This window comes from Sarcophilus harrisii, chromosome 4 (assembly GCF_902635505.1).
Source record: "Sarcophilus harrisii chromosome 4, mSarHar1.11, whole genome shotgun sequence".
NCBI classification, from domain to species: Eukaryota; Metazoa; Chordata; class Mammalia; order Dasyuromorphia; family Dasyuridae; genus Sarcophilus; species Sarcophilus harrisii.
In genome coordinates this window covers 287,903,041-287,923,949 of record NC_045429.1, presented here as the reverse complement: position 1 = coordinate 287,923,949, position 20,909 = coordinate 287,903,041, and the positions used below count along the sequence as shown (strand labels likewise).

General features: G+C 42.2%; 2 protein-coding genes across 6 annotated transcripts; both read right to left on the bottom strand.

Moving 5' to 3' along the window:
- Positions 1-230: 230 nt before the first annotated feature.
- Positions 231-6,966, bottom strand: PCOLCE (procollagen C-endopeptidase enhancer). 3 transcript variants are annotated; one of them, XM_031965318.1, is made up of 10 exons: positions 6,780-6,966; positions 4,310-4,418; positions 3,379-3,637; positions 2,978-3,052; positions 2,154-2,278; positions 1,911-2,047; positions 1,409-1,653; positions 1,113-1,190; positions 605-775; positions 231-479 (listed from the first exon to the last, which is right to left on the bottom strand). In XM_031965318.1, exons 1-10 carry the CDS (start codon positions 6,812-6,814, stop codon positions 325-327), a joined length of 1,389 nt encoding a protein of 462 aa, XP_031821178.1. In that variant the 5' UTR covers positions 6,815-6,966; the 3' UTR covers positions 231-324. The 3 variants fall into 3 exon arrangements, with proteins under 3 accessions (XP_031821178.1, XP_023358588.1, XP_003768870.1); XM_023502820.2 differs by lacking the exon at positions 6,780-6,966 and adding an exon at positions 5,366-6,277; XM_003768822.4 differs by lacking the exons at positions 2,978-3,052; positions 6,780-6,966 and adding an exon at positions 5,366-5,681.
- Positions 6,921-20,882, bottom strand: FBXO24 (F-box protein 24). 3 transcript variants are annotated; one of them, XM_003768846.4, is made up of 10 exons: positions 20,672-20,881; positions 20,347-20,445; positions 20,062-20,245; positions 18,886-19,124; positions 18,387-18,621; positions 17,294-17,452; positions 16,827-16,948; positions 16,494-16,625; positions 8,136-8,306; positions 6,921-7,535 (listed from the first exon to the last, which is right to left on the bottom strand). In XM_003768846.4, the coding sequence occupies exons 1-10, from the start codon at positions 20,741-20,743 to the stop codon at positions 7,173-7,175; spliced, it is 1,776 nt and encodes a 591-aa protein (XP_003768894.1). In that variant the 5' UTR covers positions 20,744-20,881; the 3' UTR covers positions 6,921-7,172. The 3 variants fall into 3 exon arrangements, with proteins under 3 accessions (XP_003768894.1, XP_031821177.1, XP_023358594.1); XM_031965317.1 differs by lacking the exon at positions 17,294-17,452 and having other exon boundaries at positions 20,672-20,882; XM_023502826.2 differs by lacking the exon at positions 8,136-8,306.
- Positions 20,883-20,909: the final 27 nt, after the last annotated feature.

The window sequence follows — 20,909 nt, the reverse complement described above, 5'->3', positions numbered from 1 at the left end:
CTCCCTAAGCCTAAATCTTGAATCCAGCTGACTTGATCTGGAAGGCTTACTCTGGTGGAGAAGGGATAGAAACCAACCAGTTAAGAACCACCTCTTTTTTTGTTTTTTGGGTTTTTTTTTTTTTTTTGGGGGGGGGAAGATTTTTTTAAGTTTCAGCAAACTAAGAAGTCCTTGACTCCCTCCCCCTTTGCCCTCCTCTCCTTCCCCCCAGTCTTCACCCTGACAAGTTGTTTCTTTTCTTCGTCTAGGTGAACTTTATTTGTATTTATTAGAGAAAGTTTGGAGGTAAGAAGGAAATTAGGTAATAATTTGGTGCAGGTCATCTCAGGCCCTGGCTGGAAGCTGGGAAGGACACTTCTTTTTGCTCATGTTGGTAAGGATCTGGTCCTGGTTTGGTCGATATAGGACCACAAAACTGTTGGGGTGGAGGACTGCTCTTCCTTCTTCATCCACACTACCCATCAGCAAGTAACTAGTCCCTAAAGGAAAATTGGATAAATGAGTCAGGCAAGAGGTTCTATGTCTCCTTCCCATTTGTTCTTGGAACCCACAATATGTTATCCCTTACCCATACTTTATACATCTCTTCCCTAAGTTCTCTTACCTTTCTTTATTGGGGGACACTGCCGACAGAGTACATACAATTTAAGTGGGGATCCAATGGAGGTGGAAGACAGGACAAGAGCTCCTGTCTTGTAAACACCCGTGAGGGTGATGGTAACAGTGATGCCTTCCCCAGGACCTCGAACCATTGACTTCACTGTCCCTGTCACCACTTAAAAAAAAAAAAAAAGACAGGAAAAGATCAGAAAAATAAAATTTATAGGGAGGATTCATTCGAAGCTCTCCACATGGTGGACAGTATGACTAAAATAGCTCAGTTCACATGATAGACCAAAGGTTAGGATGATGCTGATTTGAAATAGGAAATAAAGCTTGGATAGGGAGAGTATAAGGACTGGCAATAGAAAACTGGGGGAGAGAAAGAGTTGAAAGAGAAAGGTATTGAGGAAGGCAGGAAGACAAAGTTTGTTCATAGATTGATGCTTGCAAAGAGCAGAAGGCTCCCACCAGGAGGTAGGTATGAGGGAGTTCATTCTTGGCTTCCTTACCAAAGTCACTGGCACAGAAGTTGCTTTGTAGAGTGCCTGTTCTTCTACACTGTTTTGGGCAGGTAGTCTTAGGAGTATCTATGGAGGAAACCAGCCTTATGAGAGGTTTATTCTTCCTTCCCCCCCCCCCCCCAATTCCACACCCAACCTTGCTTCATTCTTTACCAATCCTCCAAGATCTAAGTTGTGTTTATGTGTCCTAGTATCCAGGCCCCAGATCCCTGTTTTATTCATCTTCCTTACCCCCCCAAATCCCTGCTCCCTAAACTCTGGTGTTTAAACCTAACCATACTTACCGGACTCTGTGGCAAGGGTAGGTTTTAAGTTCTCTTGGACTGGGGCCTGGGGTTTGGTAGGAGGTTTGACTTTAGGTAGTGGTTGTGGAGAAGGTGGGACTGGTTGGTTGTTCCCCATGGAAAAAGTCCCCTCCTTCCCACCTCCTCTGGGTTGGGCTTTATAGGAGGCAAAAAATCCATCAGCAGTGACACTGAGATCAGAGACAAACTGGACCAGGAGTTCATTTCCTTCTGAGGTGATGGAACTGAGGGAAGGGAAGTTAGTAGGGTATCAGCAGAAGGAAGTGCCCAAGCTGTATAGTGCCCTCATATTTTCCTCCAAAGCCTCTGTTCCCACCACTTCCTCTCTTTTCTCCCTCTCTTCCTTCTAAACTTACCCAACCCATTCAGTTAGGGGACCACCTCTTTTTAAGTCATGGCCCTTTCTATTTGATCCAACATTTCCCCCCCAACTTCATCCCAGCCACTAAAATTTGCCCTTCTAATGGCCTTACCCACTCACCTCGGGGCAGTGTCCCCACAATATTTCCCCACTCTTTTTGAATCATCACTTTGCGCTCCATTGAAAATGCTAACTGAATCATATCTGCAATAAGTGTCTGGCTCCAGGTCAAATTTCCCAAAAGTCAGAGAAATCACCTAGTGGAATAGAAATTAACTGGTCAACTAGATACTTGGGTTTCTAAGAAGTACAGCAGAGAGGCCAGATGTTTGAGTTCCCCATGAAGAGCCTAGGGAATGTTACCTGTTCTGGGGGAGCAATGATGAGCCAGGAACAGCTGACTCCAGGAGGGTAATCAGATTCAGGCCAGTTGGGTGTGGTCAGGGTACCTTGGGGCTTCTCTAGCCGACCCCCACAGAACTGATGCTCTGGATAGAGAGAGAGATATGGGGTGGGGGCAGGGAGAGGGAAAACTAGTGTTCAAGGGTGGGGGGGAGGGAGGAAATTCAAATATATGGATTCCTGAGTGGAGGAGGGTTGGGGGGAGATAAGGAGAGGGGAAAAATTAGCAAAAAGAGAGTAAAGAAAAGTAGGGACCTCGCTTTTGACATAAAGGCACCCTCAAATTTTCCCTACTTCTTCATCCTTAGAAAATGATAGGAATTAGCTGGAAGGTTCTCAGCCCACTTCCCAAACTCTCCCGGTCCTCATAATCTCCTTCTCCCTCTTATAACCACTTTTTCCTTCTCTAAGGGAAATCTTATATGCCAAATTTAACAGAATTCTCCCAGATTTTTTTTTAGTCCTCTCAGTTGGAAGTTTCTCAAATTTGAGGGCTTTCCAACCAGGTGAGGGCTCTCTCATCTCAAATGGGAGAATGCCTTTTCTAATGCTTCCCTGTGATCCAAGTGGTCCTTACATTTATTTTAAAGGTTGTCTTCTGCTATGGGAAAAGGATGATGGGGTCATAATCAGAATCCTAGGGCTGGGCTTGGGGGTGGTGGTAATTTAGGACAGGGGGAATATATGTATGCATCTGTCTCATCTCCATTCTCTTTCCCCCCTCCCCTCCCCAGCTAGGTGAGTTCTAACTGCAGAGGACATAAAGGGCTAAACAAATTACTCACCATCCCAGTAACCCCACGCCGCCCAGTCCACCCGTGGGTCTGCGCCCCATTTCCGCCTTGCACCTGGGGGGGTGCCTAGAAGAGGGGGTTTGGTGGGAGGGAGGGAAAGGAAGGATAGAAAAGATGGGGAGGTGGGACTGAAGGAGCAGTTAGTAAGGACAAAAGGAGAGGGGAGGATGCAAGGTGGAGGATGGGGATTAAGAAGAGTAACCTGGAGACAAGGCCCTCTATATGGCATGGGATGTACTAGCAGGGATAGGCCTCAGCCTCTTGGGAGAAGGGTTTGTATCTCATGGAGAGGGATCTGTCTTTCTCTTTGGATTTTGGTAGAACCCAAGATAGAGGATGGCAGGGCATGTGTTGTACCCAAGAGTGAGAAGTGAGGAGAGGGGTAATCTCACCATTGCCATTGGTAGCCCGCCCACTGTACCACAGCAGGAAGCCTCGTCCTCCTGTCCCCTCATCGGCCCTCATCCTCAGTGTCACCTGGTTGCCAGGGGCAACCACAGGCCCTGGCCTGAAGGTCCCACAGAAATGTCCAAGACGCTGGCCTGATGTCCCTGCCCCAGCAAAAATCTCTAGGGAATCATAGCGGCAGGAGGGATCCAATTCCAAGTCAAAGACTCGGAAGGAAAGAAAAACAGTCTGCCCCTCGGGGACCTAAGGAAGAAAAAAAAAAAAGGACAAAGGGGACAAGAGTTATACTTCAAAGATTTAATTTCTTTCCATACCTATAATCCCAAATTCACCATTACTGGGGAGAGCTTTGTCCTTTGCTATTTGGGATCAGATTGGGAGATGGAATAGATTTGGTGAAGTTCAGGGAAACGAGCAAAAATTTCCCTCTCTAGCAGTTAAGCCAAGGTAGTATGGGGGCCCCAGGGTCCAAGATACAGAGAAGGGATCCCTAGATATTTTTCTTTGGCCAGTGAGACTTCATTTTGGTAGGGATGAAACTTGATTTTACTCCCTTGGTCTTGCTGCCCAGGAGTATCCTTTAGCAAAGGCAAAGAAGAGCCATTACTTCTATAAATTCAGAAGCCTCAGAAAAATAAAGGATTCCAGAATCCTAAATGAATTATATGCTAATGAGTGCCTTGACTTAATAGGATATATCAAAAGCAAACATCATCTTTGGAGTAAGTGGGTAGGAAGACCGCAGTAATCAGATCTAGTTTGATGAGTATAAGAGATGGGGATTTTCTGGAACCTCACTGGGGGAAGGATCTTAGAGTCTTAGGGAAGGACTTGATCCCAAGAGAAGCTGTCCTGGTCCCGAAGGTAGGAAATGGTTGAAATTTGGCAGAGTAGAAGACAGAAGGGACCACTCACCATGATTGTCCAGATGCACTCCTTGTTAGGGGGATAGTGATTGGGGAAGCCCTCACTTGCCACGTAGCCTGATTCCCCGGTCACATCCCCTCCACACAGGAACACGGGTCTAGGGGGTTGGTCAGACATAAATGAAGGGGGTGGGTAATCAGTATCAGTGAGAGTAGACAGAGAAAAAATAATGTATAAGAATGGAAAGGTCAGGCTTTGGTGTAGTAGTATACAAAGAAATGGGGATGAAACTCAGATGCAGGAGAAAGGTTGCTAAAGTAGAGGTGATAATACTAGAGAGTAATTTTCTAGAAATGGGCAAAACATTTGGCAAATGAGCAAAGCAAATGGCATTACAGCCACCTGGGATAGGAAGCAGAAGAAATAGTTTTGACTAGCTATTCCCAATATCTTTTCTACTCCCATTCCCCAAGGTCCTTCACCCCTACCCTGGCTAGAAGGCTGGAATTCTTGGAATTCTTTCCCTTTAATCTGCCTAGCAGCTGACTTAACTAGCACCAGATGTGGATATAGCCACAAGTCTGCTAAAACGAGGGGATAAGATTTAAGGGGAGAGGAAGCAACAATATCTCAATCCAGCCATCAAGCTCCCCTTAACTACCACACTTGTCTCAGCTTCTGCTGGTCTGGGATTTGGGTATCAAGACTTCCTGACCTTCTAACCCACCCATCCCCTTTCAAAAGTCCTCTTGAATACTTAAATTCAAACCCTCTAAAGGTGAGGTTGCTCCTTTCAGGTCACAGTAATTGGAATAAGGAGATGAAGGATAGAGAAAAGAGATAGAAGACAAAAGGCTCGCTCTGTGGGGAGGAGGGAGGTTTCAAATGGGAAACTAAATTTAAGAGCCAGAGAGCCAAAACAAGACTAAGGAGCGTTTAGGATTAGGCAATAGTCAAATAGGATGGGGGTGTCAAAGTGTGTGGGGAGTTCTTAAGGGGTGAGACGGGAAAAAAACCTAATGGTTTCCCGGCAATATAAAATCCATAAAGCAGAGGTCCTTTATTGGATTCTGTGGACATTGGGAAGGGTGGAAATAGACCTACCTGGTGTAGTTGGGGCTCTGGGCAGGAGCTCCCTGGGCCTGGGTGAGGGATAGCAGGGTGAAGGAAGTAAATAAAGGCCCCAGGACGAAGAGTGGGATAAGAGGCAGCATGGCTAGGGGGAAGAGATGTCGGGGTCCCTGAAACAGAGGCAGCGGCTGAGTCCAGCAGCAACAGGATAATCAAAGCCAGATGGGTTGGCTTTGAGTGTGTGGGCGTGGGGACTGAACGAATTAGGAAGAAGAATGGGGGAAGGGGAGGAAGACAGGGATGTGAAAAAATAAGAGCCAAGTCTGGGGGCCTCTTAGGTCCAGTACACACAAATATTGACTTAACCTAAGTGACTGGGGTGGAGAGACGAAGTGGAAGCATCCTAGCTGTTGGCCAAGCTCCAAATCTCTTATTTTACCACAAACTCACGTTCTTCTTTGGGGACTCATGCATTCAGTTCCTATTTAGGACTCCTTCCTGCCTCATAGTTCCATCTTATTTCATCCCATACTAGCTCTTAATTCTACTTACTCCGATTTTCTGCTCCTCTTTTCCCTGCCCCCATTTCTATTCCTTGGTCCCAGGCATCTGGCTCTCCAGTCCAAGTCAGGGGAAAATTTTGAAGGGATAGGTAAATAGCTCCACCACCACCAGACAAGTTGAAGTAATAGGAGACAGAGGATTACACAAGAGTGGAAGAAGGTACTATATGAAAGAATATATGTTTGAGAATAACAAAAAAGTTAAAGACAGCCCGAGTATATATATGGTGATAGAATCTGAGGAACAATGGGTGTGGGATGGATGGATATTAAAAGAAATGTGAGCAGACAGGAGACTTTGGGGCAAAAAGAGAAAGGATCTAATGGGGGAATCAGATGAGTGTTTTGGAATATAGAATACGACCCTCAAGGGAATAGCATTTTCCCTACCATCTAGATCACTGGTTCTCAAAGTATGGTCTAGACGCAGGGGTCCTCAAACTTTTTAAATAGGGGGCTAGTTCACTTCCCTCAGACTGTTGGAGGGTCGGACTATGGTAAAAACAAAAACTTTGTTTTGTGGGCCTTTAAATAAACTTCATTGCCCTGGGTGAGGGGGATAATCGTCCTCAGCTGCTGCATCTGGCCCCCTGGCCTCAGTTTGAGGACCCCTGGAACAGAATCCTGGGGATCTCTGAAACCCTTTTAGAGGGTCTACAAATTCAAAAATAGTTTTTATTTCCAATATGGTAAGTATCTATAAATATAATCCAGATAAAAACACTTTGGAGAGATCCTCAGTAATTTTTAATAAGATAAAGATACTGAAAACAAAAGTTTGAGAACCATTGATCTAGATCTTAGATGCTTGCTGTAATATAGGTAGAGTTGAAGAAAAAATTAGCCACCTCCTTTGACCATCTTTTGCTGACCAGGTCTCCTACCTTCCCTTAGGTCGTCTTCCTAAAGCTTCAAGCATTCTATTCTCAGGTTCCCTGCTTCCTCCTCTTTGAGCCCTTATTTCCCATGGGCATCCAAGGAAACAGTCATTACTATTCCCCTCCTAGGACCCAAGTATCCAGGGCTCTGCTGCAGCTTCTTTTATTGTATCCATCCATCAAATTTCTTTTGTCCATGATGCCCAGGTTGGGGGCCCCTCCTGGGAAATCCCCCCAACAATTTTACAAAACAACCCCCGTCCCGACCCAGTGCGTGTCTCCTGTTCCCTCCCCCTTCCCCAAATCTCTCACATATATATAGTACACGCTTCAGCTCTTCTCTGACCTGGCCTGGCCCCTGGCCAGTCTCTCCCCTTCCTTTTGGGGGAATAAAGGGGGTCAGCTTTCAAGGGGTGTGGGTCCTGGGCCACTTCCCCCAGCAGCCCTCTGCAGCATGTCCAGTGCTTCCCAGAAGAAATCCTTCTGTGCAGCTAGCAGAGGCATCCAGCCCACAATCTCCTTCATCTTCTCCATCCGGTCCTGCAGGGTGGGACAGCTGTGAATCTGGCTCAGATACTCTTCACAGGCTCGGGCTGCCCCCCCAGGATCCTGGGATGTCCCCGTCCCCATACTGGGATCTGAAGTCCCTGTGGCCCTGCTGGCTGGTAGGTCACGGTAAGTGGGGCGGCGTTCAATATCATGGCTGGAGAGCATGTAGAGGCATTCTCTCGTGGAGCAAAGAGAGCAAGCACAAAGAGGGACCTAAGTAGAGAGAACATGGTAGGCATCTGAGGCTAGAAGAGGCACTAGGGAAGATGACTCTGTGTGTGGAGGAGGAGGATGATAGGGGCCAGCTTCTTAAAACTGTGGTTTACGACTTCATATAGGGTCTTGTAATTGAATGTAAGGGGACGAGAAATTATGATTTGTTATCAGTAAATGTTTGAACTGTATTCTATTTTATATACCTGTTACGTACAAATTTCTCAGGTGAAAAGGGGTCGCGAGTGAAAAAAAGTTTAAGAAGTCCTGGGATAGGGCTGGAGTTTTGGAAGGGAAGGTGAAAGGCCTGGACTTTGGGAAGTCTGCTTCATTTTCCTACAGAGTCAATTAAATAGGAGAAACTAAATAGGCATGGGGGAGGGGCCAGGGAAGAATGAGGATTATTGGGTAGGGCCCCCATAACAAATGGAATACAACAGAAAAGGGATCAAGAAATAGAGCTATGTGTGCATGTATACCACTTGGGGCAGGGAGGGTAGAAATCAAAAAAGCCTACTTTCTTGTTATCTATTCTTGACCCGTACTTTCTTGATCCCTGATCACAAAATCCCCCTCTGCTTCCCCCACCATGATCCCGACCTTGACATGGAGCTTGACGAAGGAGGCACTCCCCTTGGGCCAGCCAGGGAGCCGACCCCCAGCTCCACAGCCACAACCCAGCAGCTCCTTGCTGAAATCCGAGCTCTGGCTCAACACGAGGGAGTGATTCAGGCCACACCAGAGGGCAATGGGGCGCTGCAGGTAATGTACCTGGGGACAAGATGTCAGGATCCCTGAGGTGAGGAAAGACACCAAGGATTCTTGGGTTGGGGGGCAGGGAGGCTTGGGGAGTGGGAGGTAGGAAAGAAGAGACTTTCAACTTGAATCCCACCTCCTGTGTGAAACTTTCTCTGACTTGCTCCATATTTCCTTATCTTGAATTCTTATAGAAATTAGTTTGTAGTACAAACTGATCTAGAACTTTTTGCCACTCTCCAGTTTGATCTTGTGTTTTCTCCTCAGTGGATTTTAAGTGAAGGAACCCTGACTTCTACTTTTATACTTTCCCTCCATATCCCTTTACCCAATACATTTCAGTTCCTTTATTCATCTGCTCATCTTAACCTTCAGTCTTCTAGAAATAGGTGTTTTCTCTTTGTTTTTAAGGTTTACCATACTACATATTAGTACAGTCCCTGTGACAGACTATAAAATTAAAATCTTACCCCTCTCTCTTTCCATTGGCTTCTTTGCTGCTTCCTAATATGCCTTCCCTCGCTTCCACACAAACCTCTTACTATCTCCAGCTGCCTCTTAGAGTCAAGTAAAGTGAGAAAAAGCTCTGGATTTGGAATCAGAAGATTTATATTTTAATCATGCCTCCAGGATTAGTTATCTGTATGATATGTGGCTTTATCTCCCTTGGATGTTAGTTTCCTTATCTTGGAAGATGAGGGTTTGAGACCAGAGGGAGAATCTCTATGGCTCCTCATGTAAGCCCAGTCAGTGGTCTTCTGATCCAAGTGATAATATATTTTTATTACAAATATTACCAAAAAATTACAAAAAAATTCAACCATCCAGTTTCTTCCAGCCTGTACTCTAGTTTTCTCTATTATACAAAAGTGTAAAGATTAAACATTGTCCTGGATTGATCATTCTGGTGACACTTTTTGCCATCCTCATTTTGCTAGAACTTAGATAAACATAATAATGTTTTCCACCCTGTTCTGGAAACTTTCTTCCCTTAGCTTCTATGATACTACACATCATCCTGGTTCTCTCTTTCTACCACTCTGCTTTTTAAAAATTTTTTCATTTTTTCTTTTTCAGTCTGTTTTTAGCTGTTCTTTTTTCTCTCCCCCCCCCCCTTTCTCTCCTTTCTCCCTTTTTTCCTCTTTCATACATTCTCACCACTTCACTTATCACTTCTCTAAAAAGTAAGGTGGGATAGAAAAAATAGATTGGGAGTCTCAGTTCCACCATCTGCTCACTAGCACTGAAATCTCTGACCAATCATTTACAGCTTCTTCAAACTTAAATTCCCTCTTTTGTAAAATAGGAGAAATGGATTAGCAATACTTTCACTGTTTAATTCTTTGAATTCCTATTAGTATTAAATGCAATAATATATATATATATATATATATATATATATATATAAATGTTTTATTAACTATCAAGTGTTCTCTAAACAAATGCAGAAGATTTTAAGGCTATATGAATGAATCCTTACTCTAAGATGAGTTTGCTAATGCTGTCTTGTCACCCAAACTGCAGGCAGTCTTTCTAATTACCTACTAACATATTTTCAGTTAGCCTTCATTGTTAATTTTCACATATCCAAAGTGCAGCATTTATCTTTTAGTGTAGCTCATCTTTTCCCTTAAACCAGTTCTTTCTCCCAATAAAAGGAGGTAAAATTTTATTTCATAGTTACAGTTGAATCTTAGTGGGATAAGACTCTTTCTTCCTGGAATATGACTCTGGAAGAGTATACATTAAATCACTTAACTCTCTAAGCTTCAGTTTTTTTCATGTGTAGATAAGGGGGAGATATCAGATTAGATGGCCTCTAAAGTTCTTTCTGACTCTTACGATCCTAAACCTTTCTGATAAATGAAAAGGCAAAGATTGGGACCCAATAATATTTTATGTATATTAAGAAATTAAACTTGTGTGAAGAGATGCAGGAACGAGAGAAGCATAGTAGAAAGCACTCCAGTGAAGATTATCAAGAGGCAGAAAAAGAAGCAATATTGTCACTGAAGTATACCATAGAGCACCAGGAAAGAAAGGGGACAAAGATGAAGGGCTTGGCAAAGATGTGAAGGCATGATATAATGGTGCCAAGAACCCTCAGTTATCCAGATATCTCAAGATGAATGATCTTTTAGATTTGAAAAGACAAAAATAAAATGGCAAATAGGGAAATGATAGCCCTCTAACATGGAGAGTTAGTAAAAGAACACTTAGCTGATCTTGATAAATTCAAGATTAAATGCTCAAGACCAAGTTCAACTGAATTACATCACTGGATACTGAAAGAAATGGTAGATAAGTCTACTGGTTCACTAAGTGATCTTTGAAAATAATACAGAGAGAGGCAACTAGGTGGCGCAGTGGATAGAGCACCAGCCTGAAATCAGGAGGACCTGAGTTCAAATATGGTCTCAGACACTTAACACTTCCTGGATGAGTGACCCTGGGCAAGTAACTTGATTCCAATTGCCTCAGCAAAAAAAAAAAAAATTTAAATAAAGACAACAAAAAACAAACAAAGGAAATAATGGAGAATAGGAACTATCATAGGACTGAAGATAGGCTGTCTTAATTTTTTAGAAAAGGGAAAACTGAAATCTGCAAATCATAGGGTGGTGAGCTTGACTTTGACTTTCGGCAAAAACTGGAATTTTTTATTTAAAAGCTATATAATAACGGATATCCAGAAAAGGAAGCAGCAATCACAAAGCACAGTTTCATCAAGAACAGGTCAAATGAGATTAACTTAATTCCCTTTTGTGATAAGATTACTAAGCTGTTAGAGGAATGGTGTAGGGATAGTTTACTTAGATTTTAGCAACACATTTTACAAAATTTCTATAGATTATAATATAGTCAAATATTGACTGAATGGCCAGACTCAAATATCAGCTTGGAATATCAGCTCCATATTGTAGAAGAATTCTATGCAATTGTTTGGCCTTATTTTAGATCCATTCATTCAATAAACATTTATTAAACACTAATTATGTGGCAGGCAGTTAGTTAGCTAGATCCTAGGCATACAAAGTCAGTTCCCATAAGTTTAACTCTCATCCCTATTTAGATGACTCCCGGATCTGTTTCCAGCCCAAGTCTTTTTCCTCTAGTTTTGCATTATCAACTATTAGATATTTCCAACTAAAAATCCCAGACATCTTAAACTGAACATGCCTTAAACATGCCTCATCAGCCTCCCAACTCCTCCCTAACTTCCCTATTTCTGCTGAAATTCTTAGTAACCAAGGTTTTCAACTTCAGTCTTCTGTCTTATTTTGTTTTTTAATCTGTTATAGACAATAAATTATCAAGTCTTGGCAATTCTACCTCAGTAACATCTCAAATCTAATTCCCTTTCTGTTCATTCATAAGGCCCTTATCACCTCCTACTTATATTATTACAACAGTCTTCTAATTGCCTCAAGTCTCTTCCCTTTCCAATTAATCCTTCAGACAATTGCCAAATTGATATTCCTAAAGCACAGATCTGACTATGCTACTTCCCTGCCCAGTGGTTTCCAAGTGACTCTGGAACCAAATACAAGACTCTTGACATTTAAAGCCCATTACAATCTGGTTCTTTCCAAGCCTATCGCACATTATTTTCCCTTCACAAACTACCTTCCAGCCAAAATGCATGTTTTCCATACATGTTATATTTCCCATCTTTTTGCCTTTCTATAGGCCATTTCTTATACCATAATGCTCTTCCTTCTGTCCTTAGATTCTTTTAAAACTCAGTTCAGATGCCTCATCTTATAGGTGGTTTAATCTGTCCCCGTCCCCATTCCCAGTTCTAGCCTTCTTTCCAGAAATCATTTTGTTTTTATTTTTCTACTTAAATCTAATACTCTTAATAGTATGGAAACTCTAAAAGGTATAAACTGCTTCATTTTTTGTTTTTGTAACTGGCACCTAACCATGTCTGGTGTTTAATAATTACTTGATACACCCATTGATTAAAGAATGCCTAATCCAGTGTTTAACAGAGTACCTGGTAGACTCTAAGCTTTTAATATATACTCTGTGTGTGTGGTAATTAGGGTTAAGTGACTTGCCCAGGGTCACAAAGCTAAGAAGTGTTAAGTGTCTGAGGCTGGATTTGAAACTCAGGTCCTCCTGACTCCAGAACCAATGCACCATCTAACTGCCCCGCATTTAATAAATACTTGATTTGACTTGATCAAATACTGGTACATGAAAGTAATGGAATATTACTGTACCATAAGAAATGATTATGAAGAATTCAAATAAGCATGGGAAGACTTATATGAACTGATATAGTAAAGCAAATAGAACCAGAAAATAACATATATCACTACAACAATATTAATGGAAAGAAGAAATGGAACTGAACAATATATATATAATAACCAACTTTGGCCCCAGAGATTAGAAAATGCACCTCCCTACCTTCTTTGCAGAGGTGAGGGATTGTGGCTGTGGAACACTGCATATGCTGTCAGATATGCTGGCTAGTTTTGTTGAACTGCTTTTTTCCCTCTTTATTCTTTGTTACAAGGAATAGCTTGATGGGTAGGGGAGGGAGGAAGGATATATTCATAAATGAAGACGATATAAAAATGAAAGATATCAACACAAATTGAAAAAAAATTTTTAATACTTGTTGGATGAGTGAAAGATAAAAACAAAAGAATCCCTAATCTCAAAGAACCTTACATTCTACTGTGGTGAAAACAGTACATATATAAAGAGAAACAAACCAAAAAATATACATCATAATTGTATATGATGGGAGAAAGGTAGCTAGCAACTTTGCTATATATCATTTTCAGGAGTGGCTTCAATAGAGACTTAAATGTCCATGTTTCTCAACAAGGAAGCAGATAATGACAGATCAGAATTGTGAAAGAATCTGGCAACAGACCATATATCATAAAAGTTGCTGTTTTTTATGGAAAGGGACAGGCAGGTGGTACAGTGGATACCAGACTTAAAGAGTCAGGAAGACCTGAATGACCTAACTTCATATACAACTTTATTCAATTACTACCTATATAACTCTGAACAGATCACTTAATCCATTTGCATCAGTTTCTTCATTTTGTAAAATGGAGAAATCACCCACCTCCTAGGGTTGTTGTGAGGATCAAACAATAACTGTAAACCACCTACTTAGCACAATATCTGTAAATCTTGCCTCTTGAGGACCTGGCACAATCGATTGCTTAATAAATATTTATTGACTGACTAGATGTATGACCCTGAGGCAAATTTTAGACTCAGTGGTCTCCCACATGCTCATTTTGCTCCAAATCTTAAAATCCTATGATCTAATAAGATGACATTTAATAGCAATATGTCAAATCTTATTTTTTCCGAAGCTTAAAAAATCAACTTCCTAGTGAAAATTGGGAGAAGTATGACTAAAATGGAGCTTACTTGAAAAAGATCTCAGCTCAATATGTGTGATCAGTATAATGCAAGAGCCACAGAAGCTGATTCAGAGAAGCATATTCTCCAAGATTAGAGAGGCGATACTCCTGTTGTACTCTGTCATCGTAAGTCCATATTTAGAATATTGTGTCTAGTTCTGGATGGCAACCGTTGGAAGGACATTGATAAGCTGGATAGCACTCAAAGGAGGGCCATCAGCATGGGGAAAGGTCTTAAGATCATACCATATGAGTGAGCATCATTTGAAGGAACTGGGGACATTTAACCTAAAGAAGGAAAGGATTATAAAATATAGAAGGAGGATTGGCTTTCTCTGTATGGTGTGAGGTCAGAATAAGGAACAGGCAAATTTAGACTTGATGTAAGGTATAACTTTCTATCACTTAGAGCTATCTAAAGAACAAGTTTATCTCAGGAGGTAGTAGTTTTTCTTTCTCACTGAAGATTTTCAGATTTTTGTTCAGATAGTGATTAGATTTAATTTTTAAGTGCCTTCCAAATATTAAGATTCCATATCTCTGTTGAAGGTACTATCATTCTGAAAATCTTATTCATTTATACGTTCATCTCTTTTGCCATATAATCAATTATAAAGACATTTAAAAAAATATTTCTCACAATACTTCACTTATATTCCTAATGCCTTCCACCCTAGTCTAGGTTCTTATTACCTCATGGATAATGACTTTTATGACCTTCTAGGCCCAACTTGAAATGTAACCTTTGAGTTCAAATTTAGCAAAAGACACGCTGCTATGTGACCCCAAGCAAATCAACCATGTGCTTCAGTTTCCCCATATGTAAAAAGGGGCAAATAGCACCTACATTCCAGGATTGCTGTGAGGATAAAATATCTGTAAAGTGCTTTGAAAAATTTTAAATGCTCTATAAATGCTGTTAATATTATTGCTAATTACAGAGAACTTTTTTGGGATAGGAGAGCTTTCTTTGTATATCCAGCACTTGATACAGTGCCTTAGCAAAGAGTAGATGTACTTTTAACTTGACTACCTAAGAACCTCTGCCCTTCCACAATGATGGAAATAACCTTTCGCTCCTTTGTATTTCTTTAGCAGTTAATTGGTACTTATATTAGGACTCTTCAGATTCAAAACTAGAAGGGATCTTGGAGGTCATCTAGTCCAACCCCTACTGATGAGGAGACTGAAGCCCAAAGTGGATAATCATGGGGCCCCAAGATCACATGGGGTAAATAATAGAGTCAGGATTTAAACTTTTTATTACATCCTATGTTATAAATTGTTTGTCCATGTTTTATCTCATCTGCTAGAATATAAGCTTCTTAAAAGTAGGGACCGCATCTTAATCCTCTCGTATCCCCTACAAAGCTCAGGGACATGAAATACTTAACATTAAAACTATAAAGTTGTAAGGACCTAAAAAAATCATACATTTGTGGAATGAATGGCTTCCCTGACTATTCTTCCGCCTTTAGCAATCCATCTTTCTCATATCCTTTCTTTATCACTTAAAATTTTTTAGTGATATACTTTGCTTTTACATCACCTTCATTTCTAGATATGCACCCTTCCCCCACCCCCTTGCAAGCCATCCCCTTTGTATTAAAAATAATGAAGGAAAAAAAAAAGCAGTTCAGCAAAACCAACCAACACATCAATCACAGACTATTTCTTCATAAGAGATAGTGTAGTAGAATGGAAAGAGTACTTATGAATCAGGAGACATAGGTTGTTCAAGACCCAACTTATGATCCTGGAATGTCATAATTTCTTTGAGCATGAGTTTCTTTATTTGGGAAAAAGAGATAATGCTTCTGCCTAACATACAGAGCAGTGAGAAAAGCATTTTGAAAATCAGAGAGTGGTATAGGAACAAATTATTATGAACTACCACTTTCAATCATGTCATGGCTCTACTTAAAAATCTCTGATGGTCACTTTATGCCACATAAACTTTGTTCTTGGTCCATCATAATTTGGCCCATTCATTGCCTATTCAATCTTATTTCCAACAGACAATGAAATGAATTTGTGAATCATAGAACCTTGGGTCAAATCCTCCCTCTGCTGCTTGTTTGACTTTAGGTAAGTCACTTACCTCTCTAAGCTACTTGTTTGACTTTAGGTAAGTCACTTACCTCTCTGGGCTTCAGTTTCCTCAACTGTAAAATGGGGAGTGGTGGTGGTAATTAAGTAACCTCTGGAGTCCTTAAAGCTCTAGATTTGTGAACCATCGACCTTAAAAATCACTCTGCTTTTATCACTTTTGTAAAAATGTCATGTCTTATTGTGTATTTTATCTTACTTGACTGTAAACCACATGTGGCCAAGACAGCCTGACTGATGTAAGATTTGTCTTCTTCAGAGCTTAGCACAAAGCTGAGTCACACATGTATTAAGCACTGAATGTTTGTTCAATTGAATATTATCTTATTGTTTTTATCTTATTGTTATTATCTTAGTGTTTTTCAGTTGTTTCAAGGGTTCAAAAATCTCCTAGTTGAATTGTAAGCAGTTAAAAGACAAACTTTTCCTATTCTTTTTTCCCCATAACACATTGCCATACACAATTTTTTCAAGTAAATATCTTTTTGATGATGATTAATGCTGGGCACATGGAACAAAAAGTGATATACACCCACACTGAATTATTATTTCTTGCTTAGTTGGAGACTAGTACTCAATTCTGGGAGTATCTAATAGGAGAAGCAAGAAACCTAGGTTTTATAATATTAGTAAGAGGGTATGCATCCGGACAACTGAGTCAGCTATCCCAAATTTTGGGCATGGATCTCACCTGAGTGGGTTCCCCACGGTCCATCTTGTCCCCTGTCCCCAGCTGCCCGTACCGGTTGTTTCCCTGCATGAATATTCGTCCGAATTCATCTACCAGACCGAGGTGATTGTAGCCAAGAGCACAGAATAATATCTAGAGAGGAAGATGAAGTAGAAGGGATTGAGCTCCTTTGGCTGCAGTTCCCAAAAACCAGTTCCTCCCTTTTTTCCTTTCCCATTTCTTTTTGACTCCTTAATGACTCCCTTTCCCATTCTAAACAAATCTTTTTTCTCCATTTTCTCCATTATTTCTGCTTCCTAACTCCCCTCCTCTTCCCTTTAGAGGTTCTCCTACCTTAGCAGGTAGTGAGAGGGCAAGTGGCATCTGCTGGTCCAGAGGATCAAAGGCATGAAGGGTCCCAAAGAGATCACGATATACTCCAGGAGTATGTACCTCAAAATACACTCCCCCCTGGTCTGGGGGGGTGGGGATTCTCAGCACTGAAGCTCCTAAAATACCCACATGTCCCAAGGGCAAGACTCCCATCCCTAGATGAAGGCTATCTCTAGATAAGACTGTTGGAAAAATGCAGTAAGGGAGAAAGGGGATGGAGGACAGGATAAAAAAATTAGGGACAGTAGTCCTTGGGTGAGTGGGGACCAGAACTTTTAAAGTCGGTAGCAATACCAGGTACTGTAATGCTCAATGTATATATGAGTAATACTCAGTAACAATGAACTTATTCATAGGTCCATGGGAAAGGGGCTGAGGATTTGAACTAAGCAAGGTTTTACAATGAAGTGGGGCCCTGGGAGATGTACCCGTAATGTAGAGTGTGCTGCTTTGGTTGGAGGCCATTCGGGCCACTCGGAGATGGGGCAGACAACGAGACACTTTCCTCAGTGCCAGTTGCACTGTGTATGACCGAGGCTGGTCTAGCTGTGTTTCATTCACCACGAGGGAGTAAATCTTTCCTTCCTCTGGAGAATGTAGGGGGATGGGCCAGGAAGAGGTTGTTAGGAATTCTGAGGGAATAGGAGATCCCCACTCCCACACCATTCAAACTGACCCTTCCAAACCAGGGAATAATCTTCCTTTCCTATGAGATGGAAGATATGGCACACTAGAAAAGAGTGACTTAAACAAGTCACCAAAGATTCTTCCCATCCTCCCCCACCCCAATCTGACAGTCTTCTCAAACTCAGTTGAGTTAGAAGGTTGGAGACAGGGAGAATTTAGGTAAAACAAAATTGTCAAGATCCATATTTCAAGGAATTTGAAGCAGAATTGAGGTCTAGATGGGATAATATTTAGGGACCTAGCAAGAGTTAATGATCTTTTTGATCAATCCATAAGCAAACATTTAGCACTTCTTATATGCCAGGTAACTGTGCTAGGCTCAGGAAATACAAATATAAAATAAGATAATCCTTTTACCTAAAAAGCTTATGCATTTAAGTACTTTATTACATGCTTATAAGCACTTTGGTTTTTCACATTTATTTATTTTTATGACATTTTGAATTCCGATTTATCTCCCTCTTTCCTTCCCAACCCAGCTTAGAGAAGACATTTGATATATACATGGTTGCATAAATTTTTTACATTTCTAAGGCATTTACTTATCTATGCTTGTCTTCCCCAGTACTTAGTACTGATTTGTGATAAGTGTGGGCTTAACAGACATCCATTTACTGAAATTATGGGAAAAAGAGGCCACCATGGCCTCTGAAAGTATCCTGGGCCAACTATCTAGATGTCTAATTCAGACTGTGTGATCTTAGGCAAATCATTTCCCCTCAGTTTTCTTATCTGTTTAAAAATGAAGGAGAAGATAGAAGGAACTCCTAAGGCCTCTTCTGACTGACTGACATTCTGCAAATTTAGATTTGGGAGACGATGGTAGGACCCTACCAGTAAGCAGTAACAGAGCCCGCTGAGTCTCCTGACCAACCAGCACAATCTGCTTGAAGCGCATGGAGTGGTGGAATGTCATCTTGAAGACACGCTGCCCGCTGGACTGCAGATAAACCTCCACACAGTCGCAGGCTCTTCCACCAGGTCCCCCCACCACTCCTGGCTGCTCCCTTGTGGCCAACACATACAGATATTTACGATAGACAGTGTCACTCCGTGGATCTGAGGCAAACTAAGGAAAACAGGGATACCTGGGTTCCAGAGGGTACTTGGCAACAAGGTGGGGCAATTAGGATACCTTAATCTCAGAATAGGTGGAAATTACTAATCCCAAAGTCCTAGGGCTAGAAGGCAGTGGATTGGAGCTAATTTCCACTTGCCTAGGTCTAAGGGGACGCTAATGGTAGCAGGCAGAAAGGGGACAATGGTCTACTTGGGTCCCAAGAATGAGTAGGAGAGTTTGGCAGAGGGTCTGTAAGGGTTCTCAGTCTCTCACATCCTTGGCTCCCCGGCACAGCACAACATAGCGGCATGCCCGCTTCCATTGGATCTGGCCAAGAGTGGAAGACACCAGTGCATTCTTGAGGAAGAAGAGAGTCCCAGCATAATCAAGAATGAAGACATGGTCCTTGGTTGGCAGGAAGCGTCGGTATCCGTGGGCAAGCAGGGGGGCCACGCTCTTACTGAGGCAGCGGCGGCGGCCCCCGAACGCCTGGAAGTATAGGCCTTTGGTGTCTGGGGGAGGGGGAAATTATATATGGCAGGGGGCAGTGGTTAAGAGTTTGGGGTAAACTGGATTCTGCAACTCCATGGTTGTTAACTCCCTACCCCTCCCCATTTATAGGATTAGGAATCATTTAAAAATTCATACCCACATTTTGTAATTCTTAGGTCACAGGCCTGGGCACTCCCTTCTTTCCCTTTGCCCCATGCCAAATCTCCCTGTCCCCAAAGACATGCTTAGTTATAAAGTCCAGCCCTGTGTCAGAAATAAATACTAGGAGATTATAGATTATAATATTAGGAAAAATACTAGAAGAGAGATAAGCATACAAACAAAATAAAAAGACACAAATGATTGGAAGAGACAGAAAGAGGCCGCCTGTCCAAAATCCTCATACATACTGAGCGCCTAGAGATAGAAATACAGAACCCAGGATCCTCCCTCAGATTCATCCGTCAGAGAAAAATGGGTTAGAGAAGCAAAGCTAGAGATTGGCAAGGAATCTTTAGAGAGGTTTGGGTAAAATCTTGGATAATTCTATTTCTCAGAAATTTAGGATTAGGGATCTTTAAGTTTCTCTGGGAGAATGCTAAATTTCTGGACTAAAGACCTTTTAGGAGCGGGGAAGGAGAAAAAACTAAAAGAAACATGTTATTGGACTGGTTATACAGAAGTAGGGGTTAGTGGAGTAGCCAAGAATCTTTAGATTACAAAAGGATTTTCTTGGAGAGCTACTAATTTCTAGAATTCTAAGGAACTTAATGGCATTTCTAGGGAAAGAAGTGGAGTAGGACAGAGGGCATACAGTTGGAGTTTAGTAAATCTCTTCTAGGATATCTCTTAAGATCTTGGGAATCATAAGGTAGATGGAGTTAAAAAAAAGAGCTTAGGGCCAAGCTGTAGGAATGGGGTGTGTTAAGGCTGGGGAATCCTGTTATTGAGTCATACAGTTTAGGATAGCAGCTCTTTTCCAGGGCCGGGCACCAGCACCCTGCTCTCTGAGTCGGGGGCTGAGCCGGCGACAGATTCTCCTCCATACACCCTCAGCATCACATACTTCCTGGAAGTAGCGGCAGGTCTGACCCAGGGCAACAATGTCCCGGACCGGGAGGAAAGAGATAATATGTTCCACCTAGAGGATTCAGAGAAAGAATAATATCAATCACTTGGGACAACCCAACCTCAGCACTGACCCCCAAAGTCTCAGGCTTCTATAAAAGTCCCTTAACTTACCAGCTCAGGGGGGAACAGCTGAACAGACACAGGGTTCCCTCTGCCCTTTTTCCCACCACTTCCAGGCTCTGGTCCACATGGGGGGCAGCTCCGTTTTACCTACCCAAGAAGAAAAATGTCAAAATCATTTAGTCATGTGACCACATTTTTTTCTCTTTTATTTTCTTTCTTGTAGCTTTGCCTGTCTCTTTCTTATCTTTCCCCTCTCTCTAGTTTCATAGTTATATTCCCTCCCATTATGTCTTATCTGTCCTTCAGGCCTGTTTCTGTGCAGAAGACATAGTTATTTCCCCACTACCCTATGCCCTGCCCCTGTCCCCCTCACCCTGAGCCCCTCCTCCCGACCGCACAGCCTTGTGAATCTCTGCAGCCTCCTTCTTCGGCTCCTCCTCACCATCCTGACCCCCCTCCCCCCCCTGCTCCGTCCCTTCCTTGGCCACCTGGGCCCCCCCCCTGCCCCCTTCACTCAGCTCCTGGGCCCCACCCGTGCTGCCCTTCCCACACCATGCCCCCAGCCTGGGCTTGGGGGCCCTTTGAGGCCCCTCCCCCTCTGCAGCCCCTCC

Excerpts from the sequence above, each read along its gene's own strand:
- PCOLCE (XM_023502820.2), bottom strand. The coding sequence starts at position 5,475 with ATGCTGCCTCTTATCCCACTCTTCGTCCTGGGGCCTTTATTTACTTCC. Across the intron at positions 2,048-2,153 it reads TCATTGCTCCCCCAGAACAG|GTGATTTCTCTGACTTTTGG; the intron begins GTAACATTCCCT and ends CTATTCCACTAG. Across the intron at positions 1,654-1,910 it reads TGTGGGGACACTGCCCCGAG|TTCCATCACCTCAGAAGGAA; the intron begins GTGAGTGGGTAA and ends CCCTTCCCTCAG.
- FBXO24 (XM_003768846.4), bottom strand. The coding sequence starts at position 20,743 with ATGGTGAGGAGGAGCCGAAGAAGGAGGCTGCAGAGATTCACAAGGCTG. Across the intron at positions 20,246-20,346 it reads AGCTGTTCCCCCCTGAGCTG|GTGGAACATATTATCTCTTT; the intron begins GTAAGTTAAGGG and ends TGAATCCTCTAG. Across the intron at positions 19,125-20,061 it reads AAGAGCTGCTATCCTAAACT|ACACCAAAGGCCTATACTTC; the intron begins GTATGACTCAAT and ends CCCCTCCCCCAG.